Here is a 24640-nt window from a genome sequence, read left to right on the forward strand (position 1 = left end):
TCCGTTAGCCCATCGTTATGAATGGACCTGTCAATCAGCACGATGGTTTCCAGGGGGGACCACGTGGAGGTCGACCTGATAGGGTATATCGCTAGTAATGGGACTAGTAGTCCGCATTACTAACAATCCCTCCCTCCCCTCCATAAATAATCATGTTCATGTCTAGAGAAAGTGGAGGGAAGGGATTGTTAGTAATGCGGATTACCAGTCCTATTGCTAACACTATAGCCTATTAGGTCGACCTCTCTGTGGTTCCCCTAGAAACCAAAGTGCTGAATTCCAGGTGTATTCATTACGATGGACTAACCTGTCCTGTCCTTTCATTCTCACTTATCATCCTTCACTAGTGCCCCTCTGATGTATACCGTTAGCGCAGACAGGGTTACCATTCCATTACCAGGGGGAAAGGAATTGTTAGTAATGGAGACTGAGAATCCCATTGCTAGCAATATACCCAAACAGGTCGACTTCCTCGCGGTTCTCCCTGAAAACTATCATGGTTAATTCCTGATGAATTCATCATGATGGGCTAACTGGCCTGTTTTCATTCTCATCTATCACCCTTCACTGGTGCTCCGCCAGCGTATCCCGTTAGCGCAGGCGGGGTTACCATACCATTTTCATCCATTCCATTACCATCCATTAAAAAAACTTCCATAAAAAATATTTGGTTACTTATTCTATAAGATGATCTTATTACATAAAAAAATCGTTTTACATATAGGAAAGTCAAATAAAATAATTTGTTTTGATCCCAAAATAAATTTAATCTTTTTCATGCACACACCATTTTCTGAATGTGGGTTTGCCATATTTAATATAAATTGCAAGCCAATCTTTAGCATTGATAAGTCCATTTGTACATTTTGCAATGCGTGCTGATCTCGAGCGACGTCCGGAAAGCAAAAATTATAATCCCCAACTGGCTTGACAGTTGTTTTCCATTTTCTTGCCTTTGTTCTATGTTCGCTCTGTTTATCCTTGTTCCTGTAATGCGACGTGAAATGACGCTGTGTTGACGCATATTTATGATAATATCCACTCAAAAGAGCATAACGCAACGCTATAAATAAACGCATCTATTTGCTTTCTTAAAATCGCAGGGGATTTTATAGATCTTGTAAGAATATCTTAGGTTAGTTTTTTTTTTTTTTTATCATAGCGCATTTCCTTCAACCGACCTCAATATGTAGGAGGTACTCAATTCAATTGTTTGTTACCTCATAACTCCGTCAGTTGTAAACCGATTCGGAAAAAAACTATTTTGTCTGAAAGCATATACTTTCAGATTGGTCCTATAGAAATTTTATCAAAATCGATGCAGTAATTTAGTTTTTAGACCAAAATAACTTAAAATTAACTATTTGAATAAAAATTAAAAATTGCATCTGACAACCCTGAATTACAGAAAATTAGAGGACTTACCGCTAACTCTTATTCTCGTTTATTTTAAATTATGTAATTTTGTGCTGTCGGTGTTGCCATTTTTACCCAGACCTTCAAATTAATATACACGTTTATATAAAAATTTAAATCGAAATCATAGTTTTAAGCCAGTGTTCAACTAATGGAACTAAATAATTTTCTTGAAGAAAAATGTGTTGAAAAACTTCAAATATGTGCCATTTACACTGTCTGTATTAATTTAGAAGCTTGTCTTAGCATAGGAGGCTTAATTTTCACTGTTTTTCAATCCATACTCCTTATTAACAATTATTAGTCACTTATGAATATTTTTTCAATCGTAAAGCAGAGTAAGTAATACTTACCATATATATTAATTATATAAGTCTAGTCCTAGTCTAGTCAATCCTCAGATAAAAAAATCTTAATTAAAATAAACTAATTTTATAATGCAACCAAAATAGATTTACCCTACTAGATATCTAAAGAGTTGCCACTTACATTTTACAATAAGTAGGTACCTACTGTAGTACTCAAGTTTTATATTAATTAGCTTTCTTAAATAGTCTTTGCAATGATTAATCTAAAACATATTATATTAAAAAATTTGGCCAAGATCAAGTTGGTTTAAAAGTGTTGATGTAAATAAAAAATTTATCTGACAAAGTCTATTTGGGTACTTCTGTCCTACTCGTGTTTCTGCTGCTAGGAAGCTGTATTTTCATGGTTGTGTTTTGGCTTGGAGAGCTTTGAGAGAGATAATTGAAGAGGGATATGACCTGTAATGCCTCTGGTGTTGCTCATGGGCGGTGGCTCTTACCATCAGGTGAGCCGCATGCTCGTTTGTCTCCCGTGTGTGTGTGACATGTGACATGACAGTCATAGATATAAAAACAATCCTAGATTCATATTTTGTACTATATATGTATATCTATGGAAATTGTCCCAAATTAAACTTAAATAAGTAGTTACCATAGGAGAGGACTTTAGAGATTATTTTTTATTGTAAATATGACACTCCTTACCATATCAGCCGTTACCTGTCTATTTATGAACATAGGTCTCCTCTATAAGCAGGGTTTTGGCAACCGCAGTTAGGCTTTGGTGATGTTTTAAGGGGGACGTTGCAGCTCATCTTTCGATCGTTCAGTTCCCTTTAGTCGCCTTTTTCGATACCCACGGGAAAGAGAGGGGTGGTCCATTCTATGCTGGTACCACAGTGTGAATGAGACTCCTTGTCAATTAAAAAAAATATGGGTATTAACATTTCAGCCCACGCACTATTAGAAATACCGTCTAATTTAATAGAATGCGCTCTATATGACTTTTCACTGTCGTCGTTTAATTTCCGATCGTGTATCTTGAGTTTTTTATGTATCAATGTTGAAGGTATATCTTTTTATAGTCTTTAACCAAACATAATACAACGGTAAATATAGCAAAGGAATCTTTGAACGTTTAGAATGTTCAGTTGTGACAAGATTAGAAAATCCTTTGATGGATTCGCATCTTATAGTTTGTGTTTATAGTTCCAAGCATAAATATCGAAATACTCGTGGGAAGCAACAGATGGCGCTACTGTTCTTTTGCTAAGAATCCCATTGTGGTGCGATATTTATGAATACACCAAATGTGTTTATTCCATCTCCTTGCTAGGTATTACGTGTAGATGGACAATGCTGTTACGCTGTCCCCTTTATAGGTTTACATAAATGCTTTCTGCTTATGGATCATAAATTCTTTAGTACTTACTTTATAAGAAAAATATATAAAGACTCTTTGATCTTCGCTTATAATATACTAGCTATGATCGCGACTTCTTACGCGTTTTCCAAACAGTACAGTTTGTTCACATACTCGTAAACGAATAATACGGAACTCTTTAACCAGTGCATGTTACTAATGATGACCTACGGCAACGAAACGTGATCCTACACGGCTGGTCGTATGCAGAAGCTTCAAGTTGTTCAGCGAGCTATGAAGAGAGCTATGCTCTAAACACCCGCTGAAGAACCAAAGTGACTGATATATCCCGAAAGATAAGCAAGCTGAAGTGTCAATGGACTGGTCGCATAGCTCGAAGAATCGACAACCGATGGGGGAAAAAGGTTCTTGAATAGCGACATAATGCAGACCAATGCAATCTCTATATTTTAGAAATAATAGAATTTCATCGTGCCTCCGATCAAACTGTTTATAATTACTCCTCTCTATCAAGAGAGGTTGCCTGGAAGAGATCGCTTTTAGCGATAAGGTCGCCCATTGTTTTCTCATTGTGATTATATCTTGTAATTGTTTATATTTATAATAAGTTTACTATCGTAATCTTTTGGAGGAAACGATAAAGAGTATCTATCTATCTAGGACGACCCCTACCTTAATGTAGCGACAACAGGGAATGCAGGGAATCGGTGGATGCAGATGGCTCGGAACCCTTCCCTATGGCCAGTCTATGACGAGGGAGACCTATGTTCAGCAGTGGACAGTTGCCAGCTTATATAATGATTTGCTGACATCCAAAATTAATATAAATCCGTTCAGACGTAATTGAGTAACAGACATTCAAACATTTAAATACCCAAATATCTTTACAAACTTTCACATTTACTTATTAGTAGGATTACGACATCTTTTGCGACATCTTTTTTCTTATTGTTAGGGAGGCAAACGAACAGACGGTCTACCTGATGGAAAGCAGCTACCGTCGCCCATGAACACCTGCAACACGAGAGGAGTTGCTTGTGCGTTGCTGGCATTTTAAATGTTTATAAACACTGTTTTTTAATTCCCCATATTATATTGTAAAGGGAAAACTGACTGACTGACTGACGACATGTAAACACAACTGCGTCACGGTATAAACACGAATAGGACAAAGGTGCCCAAAACAACTTTTGTACAAAGTCTCCCTCTGGTAGAAAGGTGACGATGGCATCAGGTCACATAATTGCCTGGAACATTCCCATTGTACAGCTGATCTTTGGGTAGGTAGGTACTGTGTTGGTCTGAGTTCGGACTTGTAAATAGGCCACGGTACCCTCAATCTATATAAATAGATACTAACTAGATGCACAGCATTATTCAGAGATCGAGAACTAAGGCGAATGTCATTTGCACGACGAGAAGGGACATCTAAATTAGTTATCGCTTTAATAAACAATTAAATTAACACGAGTTTGGCAAACATTTATTCTATCTGTGTATTTGTTAAAAACTTACTTTTTATTACTGCATAATCTTTTGTTTTCGAATGTGAATAGTGATTTTAGTATAAAGCGATATACATTAATTGCGTTTTGAAGTCAAAACAAATTTAGTGGAAATATTTTTTCTGTGATCAAAGAGTATAAGCTATCCAATACAATGTTATCTGATACTGGCGGGCTAAAAGTTCTGTCCTTATTGGCAATGTATGGAGTGAGTCACAGTAAATTCAATGATGTCTAAAATGCTGTTCAGATTAATCCTGTTACTGTTATAAATGCGAAAATATGTAGTGAAGGATGGATAGATGTTTCTTACTCTTTCACGCAAAAACTGCCAATTGAATGAAATTTGGCACACGTGGAGATCATATCCTATCTTAGCCCTTAGAACACTATATATATCGAGTGAATCACTCGAGCGAAGCCACGGGATTCAATATATAAAGTGTAAGTTGTCTCAAGTGTAGTAATGCAATTTTCGGGAGATCCTATTAGAACAGAAATCAGATTATTAAATCCTTGATTACATTATTTTAAAAGATATCTAAGGATGATACTGATGGTTGGTAGAACCCATTGTCTTAAGATACTTGTACCTAGTATGAATTATTAAATCATAATTTTTATTTGTACTTATTTATCTTTAAACAGATGTTTTATACTAAACGAACGAAACGAATATCGTGTTAACAGAACATAAATTGAGAGAAGTCACTTGGCAACATATTTTATTTTATTTCAATCGCACACATCGTGATTACACAACGCGGATCACACTATCAGAGCGTATGAAAACGTACGAATGCATCTCTACATACGTATAAGTAGCTCAACATGACTATAATGTCGAGCGGGCCACATGGCTATGCAAACTTTCGTCTGATTTTCTCAATCGCATCGATACAAAAGTAATAGTGTCGTCTTGTGGAAAAATACACTGTTTCTACTATCAGTTTGAAGCCGACACGAAAACAATAAACACGCACTGTGAGACGCCACGCTAAACGGTGTAGAATTGGAATTAAACGTATGGTTAGGTAGTGCAAGCTGTGAATTTCACCCATTGCATTCCAGCCAAGATCACTGACCAGCTACGAGTACAAGAGCACAGTGACAGGTGAGTGCGCTGTAGTTTTTTTTATTTATGTTGCATTATTAACTAAAATGTGCGTTTTCAATAATGAAATTACTTTGTACATTTATTTTTGAATGTATCTATTGATTGACCGCTACGAATTGTAATGTTTCGTCTCCTTTATTGACGTAAAAGAGTAGATACGTTGCGTTGTGTGTTAGTCGCAGCAGTAAATTTTTATAGAGTGTTTTATTCGATCGTTGTATTAAGTTTTAATTGTACTTTTTTATTTCATATTGTGTAGGTATATTTGAGTTAAAAAAAATACAGACTTGTACATAAAAATCTATGACATTTTATAAGTGTAAAAAAAATTATAAAACGAAATGATAAATCGTCGTTTAAAACTATTTAATAAATTAAATAAATGCTTTCGTTCATGATAGTGTACAATTTTAAAAACAATACGCGTCATGCTTAATCTGTAACGTGTAATTGTTTGTTTGTCCGTTATATTTAATATTACGTTAGTACCAAGTTCTCGATAACTGGAATGGATGTGAACCGCGCGTCCGACAAAAAAATTAAGGGACCACTACCTGCAAATATTTATAACACTGCCACAATTTTAAATAAGGAAATAAAAAAAATATATGTTAACGAAATATTCGCGTGTCAGATTAGATAATCAAGAGAATAGATATATTTTTTATTTATTTAATTACTATAACACTTTGTAGACATCGAGTCTAAGGCGACCGTAATGATTTTGAATGTTTGTCTGTCAAGCATCACCATTTTATCAGTGTTTCTCGTTAATTATACTAATGAGGCTGTGACATCACACATTGATAGATATCCTGATACAATGAGTACATAGTCTTGGAAACCTACCACAGTTTGATAAGTTTGTATGTATCGCGTTTACCTACTGCTAATTTTTAGGGTTCTACGCCAAAAAGGTACAAAGGAACCCTCATGGTGCGACATTGTCCGTCCGTTATAAGGTTATATTTCAGCAACTACTAATGCTATTAATTTGAAATTTGATATAATTTTACATATCATTGGCCTGCACATATTTCAATGAAAATGATTCAGAAAATATTTTTGTTCTTTTTATCAGGGTGTATTCAAAACGGGTAGGTACAAAAGATTTGGAAATTATGTAAATAAAATGTGAGAAATTATCAAAATACCTCTAAAAATAAACTTAGTAATGCGTTCCAGTTTTTTTATCACAATTATGGTTCAAATTAAGAAATTATCAATTGTAGTATCAATAATAACAACTATTAGGTGTATATTTCGTATTAGAAATGTAATAAAGTTCATTTTATGTCATATTGCTTTTGCCATTGTTTGCCATTCTAGGTTAACACAATATATATATGTACAGAACCCTCGGCATGAGAGTTCAACTCGCATCTGACTGATTTTTATATTAATTAAGAACTAAACTATAATTCTCGTTTTTTAAATTACTTTTTATTTTATTATTAAATATAATTATGCATATAAATAATCATAGGCATCGATAGGTAATTTTACTTAATTAGTTTATATGTTACACGTGCTTATTTGTACTTAGATATTCAGGTCGTTATTACTTTCTTGAAGCGATAAAACTTATAAATCATACTTAATGTAAGTACTTATTTAATTGTTATTAGTAAGACACGATATGTTATATATTTATGTATATGGGGGGAAAGGGATTACAAGTAATGGGTCCTAACGACTCTATTTCTAGCAATATAGCCCACAGTTCCCCCTGGAAACTGTCTTAGTTAATTGTTTATTTATTCATCCTTCCATCCTGGGTCCTAGCGGTTCCATTGCTAGCAATATACCCCACGGTTCCCCCTGGAAACCGTCTTAGTTAATTCTTTATTAATTCATCCTTCCATCCTGGATCCTAGCGATTCCATTGCTAGCAATATACCCCACGGTTCCTCCTGGAAACCGTCTTAGTTAATTCTTTATTAATTCATCCTTCCATCCTGGGTCCTAGCGGTCCCATTGCTAGCAATATACCCCACGGTTCCTCCTGGAAATCATCTTGGTTAATTACTTATTAAATAATCATTATGGGCCAACTGACCTGTTTTCATGTTCACCTATCATCTCTCACTGGTGCCCCGCCAGTGAATATTGATAGCGCAGGCAGAGTTTATCATTCCATTATCACCCATTAAAAAAACCTTATGTATTATGTATTGTTATCTATATTTTGGATTTAATAAACATACAAATAAATAGATAAATTATTAAACATATAGATGCAAACTATGGATCATATAATGATAGATTAAGCAGTTGAGAAGCCAAGAAGTAACTAACAAACAAACATACTTTCACTTTTATAATTTTCATCATCGTCATCACCATCTCAGTTATTATCTGTGCACTGCTGAACACAGACCTCCCATAGACTATCATAAGGAACGGTCCTGAGCCACCTGCATTTAGGAACTCCCTGCTATGCATTTGAGGTCGTCAATCCATCTAATGAAATGTCATCCTACACTTACGTACACTGCATTTGCCCGTATGGAGTCGTCACTCAAGAACCTTTTGTCCTCATCGGTTGTCGGTTGTTCGAGCTATGTGACCAGTATTTTTAATGTTACATTAAGGAAAAAATATTAGTAAAAGATTCAATAGGCATTAACTCCGTCTAAAATCTGTCTAGATCAGTGGTAGGAAAATTTTTTAATGAGGGGCCACAAAGTTTATGAAATTCACGTGAAGGGTCAGATTGCATTATAGAAAAAATGCATTTTGTGTTAAAGCTTTTAATCATAATATTATAAAAAACTACAGCATTACATACAAATGTTACAAATTATCTTTTACCCTTATTAATAATTTAACATTTATTCGAAGGCCCTGCTATGGCGTATGAGAAAATATGGAATTGTTTTTGATTTTCCATAATATTTTCAAACTGCAGAACTAGTTTGGCTTCACCTATAGGTTATACATCTATTATTCTACTTAATGGAATATACTTTATACTTTTCGACTGTCAAAACGTAATTATAGTGGGCCATATACTATCCCTGTCGATGGACCTTCGGCGGGCCGGACTAAATTCTTTCGCGAGCCAGATTTGGGCCGCGGGCCATCCTTTGCCCATCACTGATCTAAATGAACTATCTAAATGTTTTTGTGTAGTCAATTTGTTATATATGTTATTGTAATACAAAATAGGTACTTTTACATGTAGGCATTCGTAATTTTATAGTCATGTAAGATCACCAGCGCTATCATATTGAAACAAAAAGGTTACAAGTCAAGATGTGAGGCATCGGCCGGCGTGCTAGTTACATCATTGTGATGTTTATTCGCGACAGATACCCTACAGATGCACCGAAATAATTATATACCTAACTTGTTCGTTTTCATTATCATTTGTAGACATAATTACCTACAATAATTAAAAGTATTGTCAAATATACAGGACATGGATTTAATTTTTTTTTTATACAACTTAGAATGGCAAACAAGCTGACGGCCCACCTGATGAAAAGTGGTAACCATCGCCTATAGACATGAGCAGTACCATGGACATAACAGAGTATACTGTTACGCCCATGATACGTCCCATGCGTTGTCATTCCTGAGGACACAGGTGTTATTCCTCTGTACACAGTAAATTCACGCCATATCTCACCCTTCAAACCGAAACACAGCCATGCAAACACAACTGCTTCACGGTTGAAACACGAATGGGACAGAGTTACCCAAGCAATCGACTTTTGTACAAAGTCTCCCTCTGGTATAATATAATATAATATAGCATATATGAGACCACCGACCTCTTAAAACATTTCTAAAAGCCTAAATGCATTTCTGTTAAAAGTTATATAACTGTTTTACTATTTTGCTATTTTACGTAAATGTAAAGCAAAATTTCATGAAATATTAATGACAATAAGTAATATATACTACATACGACATATTGTAAAGACTGTATTCCTCACTGCGTACCTGACGACAAAAGATTTTGTAATGAAATAATTTAAATTTGTATTTTGTAATTAATGTGTATTTTAAAAATAATAATAATAGTTTGTATAATTAATAATGTAACTGTAAACTACGGGTATATACCTGAAAATAAAGATTTATTATTATTATTGTCATTGAATTGTTTATTTCTCAGCTTTTAGCTTTGGTAATTATACTACACTTATGGGTACGTGACCAAGTAAGTGCTGTATGTATGTTTGTATGGAAGGTTGTGCTTGTGTATGTATGCTTATGTTTATTATTATTATTATTATTATTAAATAATTGTATTCCACATAAACTATAATTAGGGATTACATTTATTAACTTTGCTATGGAACCAATCTGTAAGGATATCCTTTCAGACAAAAAAAGAATTTCACAAACTGGTTTACAACTAAGTTATAAGGCTGAAAAATTTATAAGTTATGAGATAATTAAACATTAAAAACAAACATAACCGAATTAAGTACCTTCTTTTTTTTATTTATACGACATATTTTTTATGTAAAAATTAAAAAAATATGTCGCTACTAATAATATATTGTTTGAGTGGGATCAAAAGATAGCTATAGGTTAGCCGTGTGGTCCCGGTATAGAATAGGCCACCTCTTCCTTTCCCGTGGGTGTCGTAAGAGGGAGAGCGAGAATTTGTCAGCAGCGTCGCTTTTAAAACATCTCTAAAGCCAATACACCTGCCAAGCGTGCCAACTACTGGCAAAACTCCCCAAGGGGGAGACTTATATACAGCAGTGGACGGTTAAAGGCTGATATGATGATGTCGAGTTATAAGTATTTTTGAAAAAATTCTAAGTTCTATTTTTAAAATAATATATTACGGTGCATTTCACAAGAAACATCACTGACTGTTTAAATATTAAAACTAATTTCTTTGAATACGCTCTATTACATTCCGTACTGTACGGTTGATTGATATTTATTTATTTATTTCTTATTGCATTCCATAATATAATTAGTATATAACATTTCAACTTCAATTATGGACCCTGTTGGGCACAGCAAGTAGGAGAGAGGAGGACACTTTTTTCACTTTAGAAATAGTCTAAGAATCTGTTACAATATTATCCAATTAAAACTAATTTCTTTGAATACGCTCTATTACATTCCATACTGTACGGTTGATTAATATTTATTTATTTATTTCTTATTGCATTCCATAATATAATTAGTATATAACATTTCAACTTCAATTATGGACCCTGTTGGGCACAGCAAGTAGGAGAGAGGAGGACACTTTTTTCACTTTAGAAATAGTCTAAGAATCTGTTACAATATTATCCAATTAAAACTAATTTCTTTGAATACGCTCTATTACATTCCATACTGTACGGTTGATTAATATTTATTTATTTATTTCTTATTGCATTCCATAATATAATTAGTATATAACATTTCAACTTCAATTATGGACCCTGTTGGGCACAGCAAGTAGGAGAGAGGAGGACACTTTTTTCACTTTAGAAATAGTCTAAGAATCTGTTACAATATTATCCAGTCATTGAAATTGTATCACGATAGGTACGTATTTTCTGTATTATTATTATTCATTATTTAAGTATTGTTGTGTATCTATTCATATCGTAATTGTTATTAGTATTATATAGTTCTTTAATATATATTATAATAATAAATGCTTATTCAAAAATGCTTATAAGTTTCCTTGAATAAAATTCTCTTATTATGTACCTAATTTGATACTGTCATTTGTCAGATAGGATCATTAGGTTAACAAGGATTTTATCAGAAACCTGTGAAAGAGTTATCATTAATTGTAATATTATTAATTATTGCGTAAAGTATCTACTGAATATATCTATTGTCCTTTTATTTATTGCAAAGATGACGTAAATTGTTATAACAACTGAAAATTACAATAAAATACATTGCCGTCATTCCCGTGTTTATAGAGTGTTGGTTCAGTTAATTGTATTATATACAATTCTATATATTATACAAAGTGTATGTACATACAGGTATCTACATACAATATCTGCGGTATCATTCAATTGTAAAACAAAAGTTACCTTTGAAAAAAAATTAAAATTTTATATCCATACTCTTATTATTATTAAGAGGAAAGACTTGTTTGTTTGTTTATAAACTCAAAAACTATTCAACTGATTAAATATACTTTCATCTGTAGAAAGTTACATTCATCATCATCATCATTTCATCCATTATCCGTCCACTGCTGAACATAAGCCTCCCCATAGACTGCCATAAAGAACGGTCCTGAGCCACCTGCATCCACTGACTCCCTGCAACGCATTTCAGGTCGTCACTCCATCTAGTGGGGGGTCGTTCTACACTGCGTTTACCCGTACGTGGTCGCCACTCAAGAATGGCGTGAATTTACTGGGTACAGAGGAATAACACCTGAGTCCTCAGGAATGGTAACGCATAGGAGGTATCATGGGCGAAACAGTATACTCTGTTATGTCCATTGTACTGCTCATGTCTATAGGCGCTGTTACCACTTTCCATTAGGTGGGCCGTCACCTTGTTTGCTATTCTAAGTTGTATAAAAAAAAAAGAAACATTCTCCCCCATCGATTGTCGGTTCTTGGAGCTATATGACCAACCTATTGTCACTTCAGCTTGCTTGTCCTTCGGATTACATTATAAGCAAATAACGTAGGCTATACATTATTTTCGAAAATTCTATATACCCGTGTGAAGCCGAGCCGGATTATCCTTTTTTTAATTCTGCTACCCTACTAATTGTGCTATTTTTAAATGGATGAATGATTTGTTACTCTTTTACGCAAAAACTAATGAACGGATTTGAATGGAATTTGTCAAAAGGGTAGTTTATATCCTAACTTTGCCCTTAGGACACTTTATATATTGAATTAGGCGAGCGAAACCGCTAGGAAATAACTAGTAAGGCAACATTCTGAAGATTCTATTAGGTCTAAAATCTGACTGTGAAATCTTTGATTGTATTATCTAAAAAGATCGATCTGTCAACGTGATTGTTGATACGGCCCATCTGATTGATTACAAAGCAATTGTTTACATAATACCATTTTTTTTTATTTTGGCTTTTATATTGTCATTTCATGTTTGTTACCAATTTATATATACGTAGCTATGAACTGTCTGTGTGTGCGACATCCTCGCTATTTTTTTTTTATTTATTATAACGTAATAAAATTATTATTTTTACGTACCCGTAACCGGCGAGCGTGTATGAAAAGATTGATGAATGTGGAAGAAGCGAAAGAGGTTTGTTAGAATCGAAGCATTTGGCGTTCCATTATTTCTGCCTACCCTAATGGGAGACAAGCGTGACAGATAGGTATGTATATGTATGTATGTATGTATTACGTAATAGTAAAAAAATAAAATAACTAATAACTACCATTAAAAGATATCTTAAAAATTACATTGATTTTTCAAGCAACTTAGAATAGCAAATTAACTGACGGCCTACCTGATGGAAAGTGTTAACAGCAAGTTTCTTTTTTTGAGTATTTTTCATCAGGCTACAAACAATGTCCAACTTGATGAATAATAACTAAATGACGTTGCGCCATTATTAAATTAAACACTCCATTGTAATTTGTTTCTGTGCAAATATTAATAACTTCTGTTACTTGCGCTAATAATATAGATGTAAGTAAACAGCAAATGAAGTAAATATTTTTCATTGGACATTTTATAATAGAGAAAAATCATCAATATCTACAATTATGACGACGTAATTCTATTGACCGACTTCAAACAACGAGGTTTTCAATGTGCGAGTATTTTTACAATATCTCAACAAGTTTAGTCTTCCATTTGCGTCAAGAAATCCGAATGAATACACATACAAACCAGAAAGTACTTCTTACGTTTGGCAAAAGACAGTATAACAAAATAAATTATTTATTTATTCATTAATTGCACAATAACAAAATAACTAAATTTGTACTTATTTATTAACTACTGGTTTTCTTTATTCTTAATTTAAAAATTAAAAAATACGTACTGATTTACGACTAGACGTTTTATTGGCTCAAAATCCCATCAAAAACATAAAATGTAAACCAAGGTTCGCAACGCAGTTCTTCCATTGCAAAAAAGTTGTGAGATCTCATGTAAAACCAAGTCAGTTAGTTAATTAGTGTCTATGGAAACCTGTATTCTACAACTTTGTTATAAATTATTGCACTTAGGCTTTGAAAATGTTTTAAGAGGGACGCTGCTGCCCATCCCTCGCCTTCCCTTAGTCACCTCTTACGACATCCACGGGAAAGAAAGGGGTGGCCTATTCTATGCCGGGACCACACGGCCACAAATTTATACATATACAAAAACACATTAAAGAAAAATGTTTAAACATCTAAAATTCCAATTTTTAGGTTGGATGTTAAAAAATAAAAATTGTTAACAAACACATTTTGTTATTTATATAAACTCTGTTTGTTTCAGACGATTTACGAAAGCGGCCTGAGGAATAACATCAAAGATGGTTTACTTCGTCTCGAGAATAACGAAAAGGTCAGACGATATCTGTATTACTTAATTAATTTGTTTATTATATTTATACCTGGGTTTTTGCACACTATCTCGTACGCGTGGATTTCAGAAATAGGAAAGCTATAATGGTGTATCGAGTTAATTAAGACAGTTTTTAAGCATAGCACGCAATGCGATATCAAAAGGGCTCCCTCCCGCGAACACTCAGGTTGTGGAATGATTTTCCTGCCGAGGCTTTCCATAGAAACTACAGCATGGGGTTAAAACTAACTTATGCGATCCGGTTTTTAACCACAATTATGATTTAAGAAATTATGAATTATAGTATCAATAATATGTTTTTTTTACAACACAATTTTGTTTGCCCCCTAAACGAGCATGCGGCTCACCTGATGGTAAGTGATTACCGCCGCCCATGATCACCCACAACACCAACGGCATTGTAGGTGTGCTGCCGGCCTTTTAAAAAGGAATATACTCTTTTCTTGAAGGTTATGTTGTCGTATCGGTTCGGAAATACTGCTGCTGGAAATCGATTCCAAAGAATGGTTGTACGTGGAAGAAAGTGCCTTGAAAAACGCACGGTGGATGACCGCCACTCGTCCAGATGATTGGGATGAAACTTTAGTTTGTGGCGGGATATATTATTAGACATTAGATATATATTTTGTATTTAAAATGGAATAAACAATTTATCACGTATATATTTATATATAGAACCTTCGGTCTGTGAGTTCAAGTTGCGCCTGACCGATTTCATTTATGCATATATGTGTGGCGTATGTCCTTATACGTGTATGACAACTAATTTAACCTTTGTCCGACTCGTGTTTCTGCCGTCGAACAGCTGTGTGAGATTTGACATCACTGGTTAGTTTAATTCCACTATCATTATTATTCCATTACTATTGGCGTGCGACTGCCAATATTTAAGGACTGATTGACTATTATTAGAAGTACTTGCCGTGTAATCCCGGCATAGAATAGGCCACCCCTTCCTCCTCTTACGGCACCCACGTTCCCGTAGGCAACTAAGTGAGGACAAGGGATGGCCAGCTGCTTCCTCTTAAAACATCTCTAAAGCATGACTGCGGTTGCCAATCCATCTGCCAAGCGTAGAAAGTACTGGCAAAATCCCCCAGGGGGTGGCTTATTTCATGTTTGTTATATTAGGCCACGCTTTTCGGGCTACGTGTTTCACCTCTGAGGAATTATTTTGGATTGATACCTGCTGCTAATTTTCGCTACTGTACAACCCGCCATAAACTAAAGTTTCATCCCAACCATTTGGACGAATGCCGGTCTTCTACCGTGCATTTTTCAAGGCTCTGTCTTCCACGCACCACCACTCTGGAATCAACTTTCAGCAACAGTATTTCCGAACCGATACAACATCATAACCTTCAAGAAAAGAGCATATTCCTTTTTAAAAGGCCAGCAGCACACCTGCACTGCCGTTGGTGTTGTAGGTCATCATAGGCGCCGGTAGTAACTTACCATCAGGTGAGCCGCATGCTTGTTTGCCCCCTGTGTTATAAAAAAAATCTCTAAACAAGGCATCTTCAAGCAAATTAATAGATCGCTACTCGGAGTCTAGCGTTGATAGCTCGGTGCCCAGATTACGGCTCCTTACTGTTCCTGTCCATAGGCGACGATTACTACTTTTTATAAGAAGAACGGTCAGCTTGTTTGCCATCCCTAGTTGCAGTAAAAAAAAAACAAAAAGGAATAGATTGTCGCGAGGCAAGCCGCGATAGATGGCTTTATTAGTTTGTAACGTACATTAGGTATATTTAAATGTATAAGATATCCAAGCGATAGATAACCCGGCGGGTCGTGGTCGCGGACGCAGCCCGCGGCGGAGGCCTGGCCCCACACCCCTCATTTCATCATGATCAATGATATCAACATTACTAATCTATTGTAAACATACTCATAAAAATGATTTTGCTAAATCATATGGAAAAAAACATTTTACACAATTAGAATGTTTAATAACAAATGATAACAATAATACAAATAATTCGTAATCTACATTTTTTATGCAACGCTGAGTTGGTAGGTACCAACCTACCAAGAAAGACAATTCATAATAAGATATTCAATTTTTTTGTATTTTAAACTAGTGATGTGTCGAATCAGGATGACTCGAGTACCGACTCGAATACCTACTGCGTACTTATACAGTCGAGTACTCAATGTACAGAATTCAGATACACAATACTCCAGTACAGGGAACCAACTCTAAAATTAACAATACAAAGTTTTTTGCGAATATTCGGCCATTTACCACTTCGATTTTTGTTTTATTCGATAGTTTGGTACAGACTTCCTATTCTGTACTATCGAAATATTTAAGTCTGTCGTAAATCCTACTGGGAAAGATTTTGATTAGACCAATAATTTGGCTTTTGACAACTGATACATTGTTATTTAATGTCAAAATTTTTATTAATTGAGATATTCGTAAATTTTAAGGCTGTCAAGTTGTAATATTAATAATAATGAAGTACCTAATTCATTTCACTCGCTCCGAAAATTTTACGAGGATTATCTATAGTTTCTTTGGAAGTGTGTTCATCTGAACATATTTCATAGTAAGTTTGCAATGTAAAGTTCGATCGGGTATCGGTCGAATTCGAGCATCTGGATAGCTCATTACTCGAATACTAACCGCATGTTTTTCATAAGTTCTGTTTGATTTGTTTTTACCTAAATTATTAGACAAAAAATATTAAATAACTAAACGTGTATGATCTTCGTTAAGAGTAAGCTTCATAAATCAATTGAAAAAAAAAATACTCGAGTATGATGAAGTATTCAAATACTGAAACAAATATTCTCCTAGTCATCACATTTTTTGATGAATACCCATACGTACTCAAATACTCGAATACCAATAAAGGCCGACTTGGCACATCACTATTCTATGCGAATCTACGTAATATGACCACAAAAACCGATTGTAAGTAATTTCGAATGTTTTTTCTTTTTTTTTTATATATACAGCCTACGCAGACGATGGACATCAATTACCTTTTTGTTTATTTATATTTTCATTAAATTCTATTTAAACTAATTAAAAATTTAAGAATACGAATCCTATACTTAGTCATGTGAGGAAGCTCTATGTCTAAATATAATGGATGATTTGATTTGAATTATTTTTGCTACATAGATAGGTAACCCATATCTAGATATACATACACATAGATAGTATACATTCCACTTTAATAGATTAATATTTGAAAGACTCTATGGTCATTTTAACAGCATTGACGTATGCGACCGCACTAAATTTGGTTATAATTGTAAATAGAGAACTCTATGGTCAACGATAGTTGACAGTAATAAATTTCTAGAAATAATACAGTGTTGTTTTAATTAAGTAATTATTTATCAGTATGTAGTCATTTAATAAATAACCTTTTGATACTCTTAATACCATTTAATGGGTATATTCCTTTCTTATAAGAACGCATTATTAACATTGGCAGGCGTAAACAAAACATTTGATTCTTTTTTTTTCTATATGTTTTAAGACTAAACAAGCAAATATTCTTACCGTACATTCACAAAAGTCGATTGCTTGGATACCTCTGTCCCATTCGTGTTTCAACCGTGAAGCAGTTGTGTTTGCATGGCTGTGTTTCGGTTTGAAGAATGGGATATGGCGTGAATTTACTGGGTACAAAAGTATAACATCTGAGTCCTCAGGAATGGCAACGCATGGGGGGTATCATGGGCGAAACAGTATACTCTGTTATGTCCATGGTACTGCTCATGCCTATAGGCGACGGTTACCACTTTCCATGAGGTGGACCGTCAGCTTGTTTGCCATTCTAAGTTGTATAAAAAAAACAAACAATACATTTACGCAAACATTTTGTAATACAGGAATCTTATAATCACGATCTCAATAATCTTAACACTAGATACAAAAATAAACTTGCTGTTCCGAAGTATAAATTAGAAAAAGTTAGTAGGTATTTTATGGGAATGGGCATTAAATGTTATAATAAGATACCGCAGGATATTTTGTTTTAAAAGAGTAACTGTTGCGTTTATTCCGGGCTCCTTTCAATAGATAACAACTTTTTGAACGTTGCAGTAGATAAAAAAAATGGCGATTTAAAAATTCTTGTAAACAAGTCTATTTGAATCTATATTATAATATTTAAAATAATATTATATATATATATATATATATATATATATATATATATATATATATATATATATATATATATATATATATATATATATATATTATTTGAATACTATTTTTATCCTATAATATTCTAATGTAGTAATCATAAATATATACCTGTAATATATATTTTACTACCATTTGCTAGTCCTAACTTAAACTAATTATCCTGAAAGGGGGGAAAGGGATTGTTAGTAATAGAGACTGAGAATCCCATTGCTAGTAATATACCCAACCAGGTCGACCTCCTCGCGGTTCCCTCTGGAAACTATCATGGTTAATTCCTGATGAATTCATCATGATAGACTAACTGGCCTGTTTTCATTCTCATCTATCACCCTTCACTGGTGCTCCGCCAGCGTACCCCGTTAGCGCAGGCGGGGTTACGATACCATTTTCACAAAAAAAAAATCATCCTGAAAAAATAAAAATAAGCTTTTGTGGGCTTAATTCTCAAACTGTGGGCACCACACAATGTTTTTGTCAAGACAAATCAAATGAGCCAAAACATGATGGATATATCATGTGTAGTTCAACAGTTCCTATATCACCTACCATCTTTATCATTACACCATATCAATGATAATAATATTGTTGTAACCGAACTTATATAGGTATGCCAAATTTCTGCACATGGTTAAAAAGGAATCGAAATTTTTAATGGAAACGCATACGAAAGCAAATTAAACAAACAGAATTTTACTCTGTGAAAAATTGGACTATTTTGGAAAATTATTTGTGTAGTCTGTTTTAATAAAACTTAATGTAAACAAAATAATAAAAAATATATAAACGAAACAAAACTTGACCATAGACAGTCTGCTAACAGATCAAAACTCGGATAATTGATTAAATGTTTGTATTTGTATTTGTTACTATTTTTATGTACAGACTACTTAATGTCTATATACATATCTAACGGAAAATTAATGTACTCACTGTATTTTTGTCGTTTCCGACAATTATTTCGACTTTATCCGGAATTCTTCAGGGGGCGTTTGGCTCTTTGCGTCACAGCGTCCCGCCTCGCACTTCCTATTAGACTACACTAATTTCCTATTACCATACATATGTCATCGAATAAAAAATTAACATAAGTTTTAGAAATAATAGAGAGTATTTTTGTGATATAATCTATATATTAATACGTGAAGCAAAAACTTTGTAACTCTTTTTATGAAAATTGCGCTTATAGAGGAGTATAAAATTTTTTACACTTATAGTTTACAGAGACAAGGAATGCAGAATACTAATATATTTTTTAATTATGATAAAAAATACATTAAATCAATGAAAAGAACATTACACACACTACCATGTATTTGACATACACACGTATATATACTATTTTGTTTATTGTTAAAGTCTGTGGACAAATTGAGAATAAATTAATATTGTATGTATCTATAATATATATATATATATATAATAATATTAAAGACATATATATGTCTTTAATATTATTTGTTTATACTCTATATATATTTATGTGACATCACACTGAATGTCAAACATAGCGATAATAAATTCATTTATTACAATATATGTTATGGTCGAATTTCGACCACTGGGCGACCACTACTTGAATAAAACTTTAAAACCTAAGTTCAGTTGAAACAGGCTATACTGGTATATTTTATTGAAACGCTCCATCTATCGGTATTTGTTCAAGATAGGAATATTACCGCCGGTTACCACCAGTAATCATAAGTCCATAGGTCTACTGTTCAAGTTCTTTGTCTACACCGGCGAGACCGGTCACCGAAGGCCGCCGTGAACGGATTCTTTTATAGTAAATATATCAGGAAGTTTAGCAACTGCTTATAAATGGCATACCAATAATGAAAGGTAACAAAAACTAAATTTTATTTAAATCTATTTATACAAACGACTTCCACTCACTCGATCACTGACTAAATTCGCGCCAATTGCACAGGTGACAGTCACAAAAAAAAAATTGATAGTTTATGGTAACTAAGTTTATTTTCCGCTAGTGATTCCCTCCATCTTCGCATGGGACTGAACCTGTTATCTACCTACATATATTGTTTCTGATATTTATGGGTTACAGTGGTCAATTTCTATTCATGTAACGCATATTTACTAGCCTCCCTTTCTCATAAAAAAATAAATAAAAATAGTCTATGGCTTGTCTTATCCTTTCCTCCATTCCAAATACAAGTATCTATATATATATTTTTTAATGGATGTTAATGGAATTGAAACCCCACCCGCGCTATCGGTATACACCAGCGTGGTACCAATGAAGGATGATAGGTGAGGATGAAGTAGGTCAGTTAGCCCATCGTGACGAATTCAACAAGAATTGTTTACGTTGGTTTCCAGGGGGAACCACGTGGAGGTCGACCTAATAAGGCATATTGCTAGCAATGGGGCTGTCAAACTCCATTGTTGGATCCAAACAATCCCTTTCCCAGCAGTATCTATATATTGGAATCAATATATTACATTTTGTTCAAACGTTAAGCAGATTCATTACATTTACAAACGAATTACGTAGGTTTTTATTTACATTTTTCATTAGATTATAAAGACTTTATCTACTTATATCAGAAGCGAACTTATTGCTAAGTGGGTGTGTGCGCACACTTCAATGGAACCGTACTAAATATTTGTCGTTTACGTCACTATCTAATCTAAACCATGTAATACTATGAAATAATATACAAATAAACTAGGTATTCTCTGTACTTATGCTAATCATACAAGTATGTCGTTTTTATTAAATGCTAATACTACTATACTATTAAATGAAGGAATGGTAAGAAAGGAGATTGTTAGATTATATATTTTGTTTTTGTATTTTTTTTATTTGTGCTTTTTTTATTTTTATTCTTTTGTCTCTTTTGCTGTGTATTACGTGTATGTTTTTTTTTTTGTTTTATTGTAATTTGTGTGCTGTAAGTAATGTAAATAAATTATCTATCTATGTATCTATCTACTATCTAACAATACAACTGCATAAAAAATAATTAAAAAAAAATTCAATAAACTAATTAATGAAGTTATATTAATTTGTATACACTATGAAATATAGTTGTACTTAAATTACATAAGAAATTTTTTTTCTTGTTTTTTAAAGGCGGTATTTCGCATTACTGATAATCCCTTCCACCCCAATAGTCGAGTTTTTTATTTAATGGGTGAAAATGGCATGGTAACCCCGCCTACGCTGTCGGTATACACTGGCGGGGCACTAGTGAGAGGTGATAGGTGAGGATGAAAAGGCAGCTCAGTTAGCCCATTGTGGCGAATCCAATGATAAATTAGTCAAGATAGTTTCCAGGGGAAACCGCGTGGAAGTCGACCTGATAGGGTCTATTGATAGCAATGGGGACTAACCTCCTCATTACTAAAAAACCCTTCCCTCCAATAGTCGAGAGTTAAGCAGCAGCGTCCCTCTCAAAACATCACCAAAGCCTAACTGCGATTGTCAGGGGGGAAAGGGATTGTTAGTAATGGAGACTGAGAATCCCATTGCTAGCAATATACCCAACCAGGTCCACCTCCTCGCGGTTCTCCCTGGAAACTATCATGGTTAATTCCTGATGAATTCATCATGATGGGCTAACTGACCTGTTTTCATTCTCATCTATCACCCTTCACTGGTGCTCCGCCAGCGTATCCCGTTAGCGCAGGCTGGGTTACCATACCATTTTCACCCAACAAAAAAAAAGTCGCCTGTTACAGCTAGTGTTTGTGATTTTCCTTTAATATTGTACACAATCAATATTTTACTATCGCAAGATTGAAACAAAACCACTGAGTGATGCAATAGAGCTCGTGTATTACCTACACATACATAGGTACGTGCAGTATTGAAGTGAATGCACCTCGGTACTAAGATGTAAATTAGTCGTGGTTTACTGACGAAATCGTGTGTCAAATGGTGATTGGAAGTGAAATTTATTTATTTATTAATTTTTTATTTATTAATTATTTATTTGTTAATTATCTATTTACGTATGACGACCAAATAGGCGACGTGCTGAAGAAGGGCCAAATTAAAAGTACCCGTAACCGGCGAGCGTGTATGAAAAGATTGATGAATGTGGAAGAAGCGAAAGAGGTTTGTTTGAATCGAAGCATTTGGCGTTCCATTGTTTCTGCCTACCCTAATGGGAGACAGGCGTGACAGATATGTATGTATGTATGTTATTTATTTATCAGGATTTGTGTGAGACTAAGCCGCTGAATTACCGCTAGCACTTATCACCATTAACATAATAGCTGTTAACCATCCACTGCTGAATATAAACCTTCCTCTTAAGGGTGCTTTACCACTAGTTGCCACGCGTGGCAGGCGAGTTGACAATCGAAATTTTTTTTTTTGGTGGGTGAAAGTGGTATGGTAACCCCGCCTGCGCTAACGGGATACGCTGGCGAAGCACCAGTGAAGGGTGATAGATGAGAATGAAAACAGGCCAGTTAGCCCATCATGATGAATTCATCAGAAATTAACCATGATAATTTCCAGCGGGAACCGCAAGGAGGTCGACCTGTTTAGGTATATTGCTAGCAATGGGATTCTCAGTCTCCATTACTAACAATCCCTTTCCCCCAACAGGCGACTTTGCTCGTTGTAAAATAAATGAACATGTCCACGACTAGAATAACATGTAATGTAAAAACCTGTGATGTGTCCTTGTTTCAGTATTAAAGCTCAGTTCGAACAAAAGTGAACCAGATCTGTCGCTGAGTTTTCGTTAGGGGGGGGGGGGGGGGGGAATTTTTTAGTGGGTGAAAATGGAATGGTATCCCCTGTTACGCTATCGGTATACCCAGGCGAGGCACCAGTGAGAGATGGCAGGCGAGGATGGCAGGCAAGTCAGTTAGCCTATCTTAATGAATTTTCCAAGAATTAAATTACAATTATTTCCAAGGGGAACCGCGTGGAAGTCGACCTAATAGGGTATATTATTAGGGTAAATTCACAAAGTCCTTTTTTACGAAGTTGGTTGTAAAGCAGTAAACGAAAGTAACATCAAGCCTTGATAGATTTTATTTTACTCTTTAGTAAATAGATTTAGAGAAACACTGCCCATTCTTTCATCACGTAGTGACCCATCAGTTTGTGCCAAATGTTTTAACTGACGCCTGTCTAACGGGTTTTCGGGTGGAAAAATGTAGTTTACCAAAAATAGTTGCGAATTATATTTGGATAATAATGTATTTTCGATAACTACATAACCTTGGTCTAGGACAAGGGCACATAACAAAGTTCAAGAATAAGGTAAAAGAACGTGTAAATGTTTGCACATTTTTGCCATTAATATATGAAATAATAATAATAATAAGCATATATTCAGCAATGGAGAATTGTAATAATAATAATAATTATTATTAATATTTATAACAACAAAGCGTTTTAGATTTAAACATTACTTTTATGATATTAGTTTTAATATGAAGGTCGTATACGAGTACATACCTTAATAAAAATGTACAAAAGAAACTTTATTTCTGGTGCTAGTCGTAACTGTATTTTTTTTAATGTGTGATAATGGTATGGTAACCCCGTCTGCGCTATCGGTATACAATGGCGGGACACCAGTAATAGATGACTGATGAGGATGAAAGCAGGTCAGTTAATTAACGGCTAATGTAATTATAAATAAATTAAAGATTGTGTCCCACAGAAAAACTGATTTGAATTGTAACCAAAAACCAGTTATTTTGTTTAAAATTAAATTACTGAAATGATTTGAATATTTTTTTTAAGTATTTATTACATCTATAATACATTAAATCTTATAAGCAAGTATAGATCTAAACCAGAGATTACAAAATTGTGGTTTAAATACTATCTGGTCCTCCGTTATAAGAAAATGGAATAAAATGAAGTAGAAAAATGTACACTTAAGTATAAGTAATGACGTATAAGTGTAGCTACGAAGTTACGTACTCGAATAATAGTGAAAACTGACAGATAATCCCACTTAGTTTGCATTAAACTACATATTTTGCATTTGGTAGATAGGTATTTTTTTTTTAATGAATGATAATGGAATGGTAATCCCGCCTGTGCTAGGTAAATGCTGGTGGGGTACCGATGAGGGATAATGGGTGAGGATGAAGCAGGTCATTTGGCCCATCGTGACGAGTTACTACTATTCTAGTTGTAAATATAATATTATATCGATACATACACATCATACTTGCATTTATTTCTTTGTACAATCTGCACATATATGTACCTATAAATATTATGTCGTCACA

The 24640-nt window shown here is 34.2% G+C and overlaps 1 protein-coding gene and 1 long non-coding RNA gene across 2 annotated transcripts in view; one reads left to right on the top strand and one right to left on the bottom strand.

Moving 5' to 3' along the window:
• Positions 1-761: 761 nt before the first annotated feature.
• On the bottom strand, positions 762-6555 carry LOC128202538 (uncharacterized). Its single transcript, XR_008253844.1, has 3 exons — positions 6285-6555; positions 1426-1497; positions 762-987 (listed from the first exon to the last, which is right to left on the bottom strand). It is a non-coding gene; the product is annotated as an uncharacterized LOC128202538 (long non-coding RNA).
• The window catches only part of LOC113511193 (phosphoenolpyruvate carboxykinase [GTP]-like), a 41981-nt gene continuing 22827 nt past the window's right edge, over positions 5487-24640 (top strand). Inside the window, exons 1-2 of the mRNA XM_026894810.3 lie at positions 5487-5727; positions 14143-14211. Coding sequence (XP_026750611.2) covers positions 14180-14211 — 32 coding nt within the window. The 5' untranslated portion in view covers positions 5487-5727; positions 14143-14179. The remainder of the gene's footprint in view (positions 5728-14142; positions 14212-24640) is intronic.

This window comes from Galleria mellonella, unplaced genomic scaffold (assembly GCF_026898425.1).
Source record: "Galleria mellonella isolate WM207_F2 unplaced genomic scaffold, CSIRO_AGI_GalMel_v1 utg133, whole genome shotgun sequence".
NCBI classification, from domain to species: domain Eukaryota; kingdom Metazoa; phylum Arthropoda; class Insecta; order Lepidoptera; family Pyralidae; genus Galleria; species Galleria mellonella.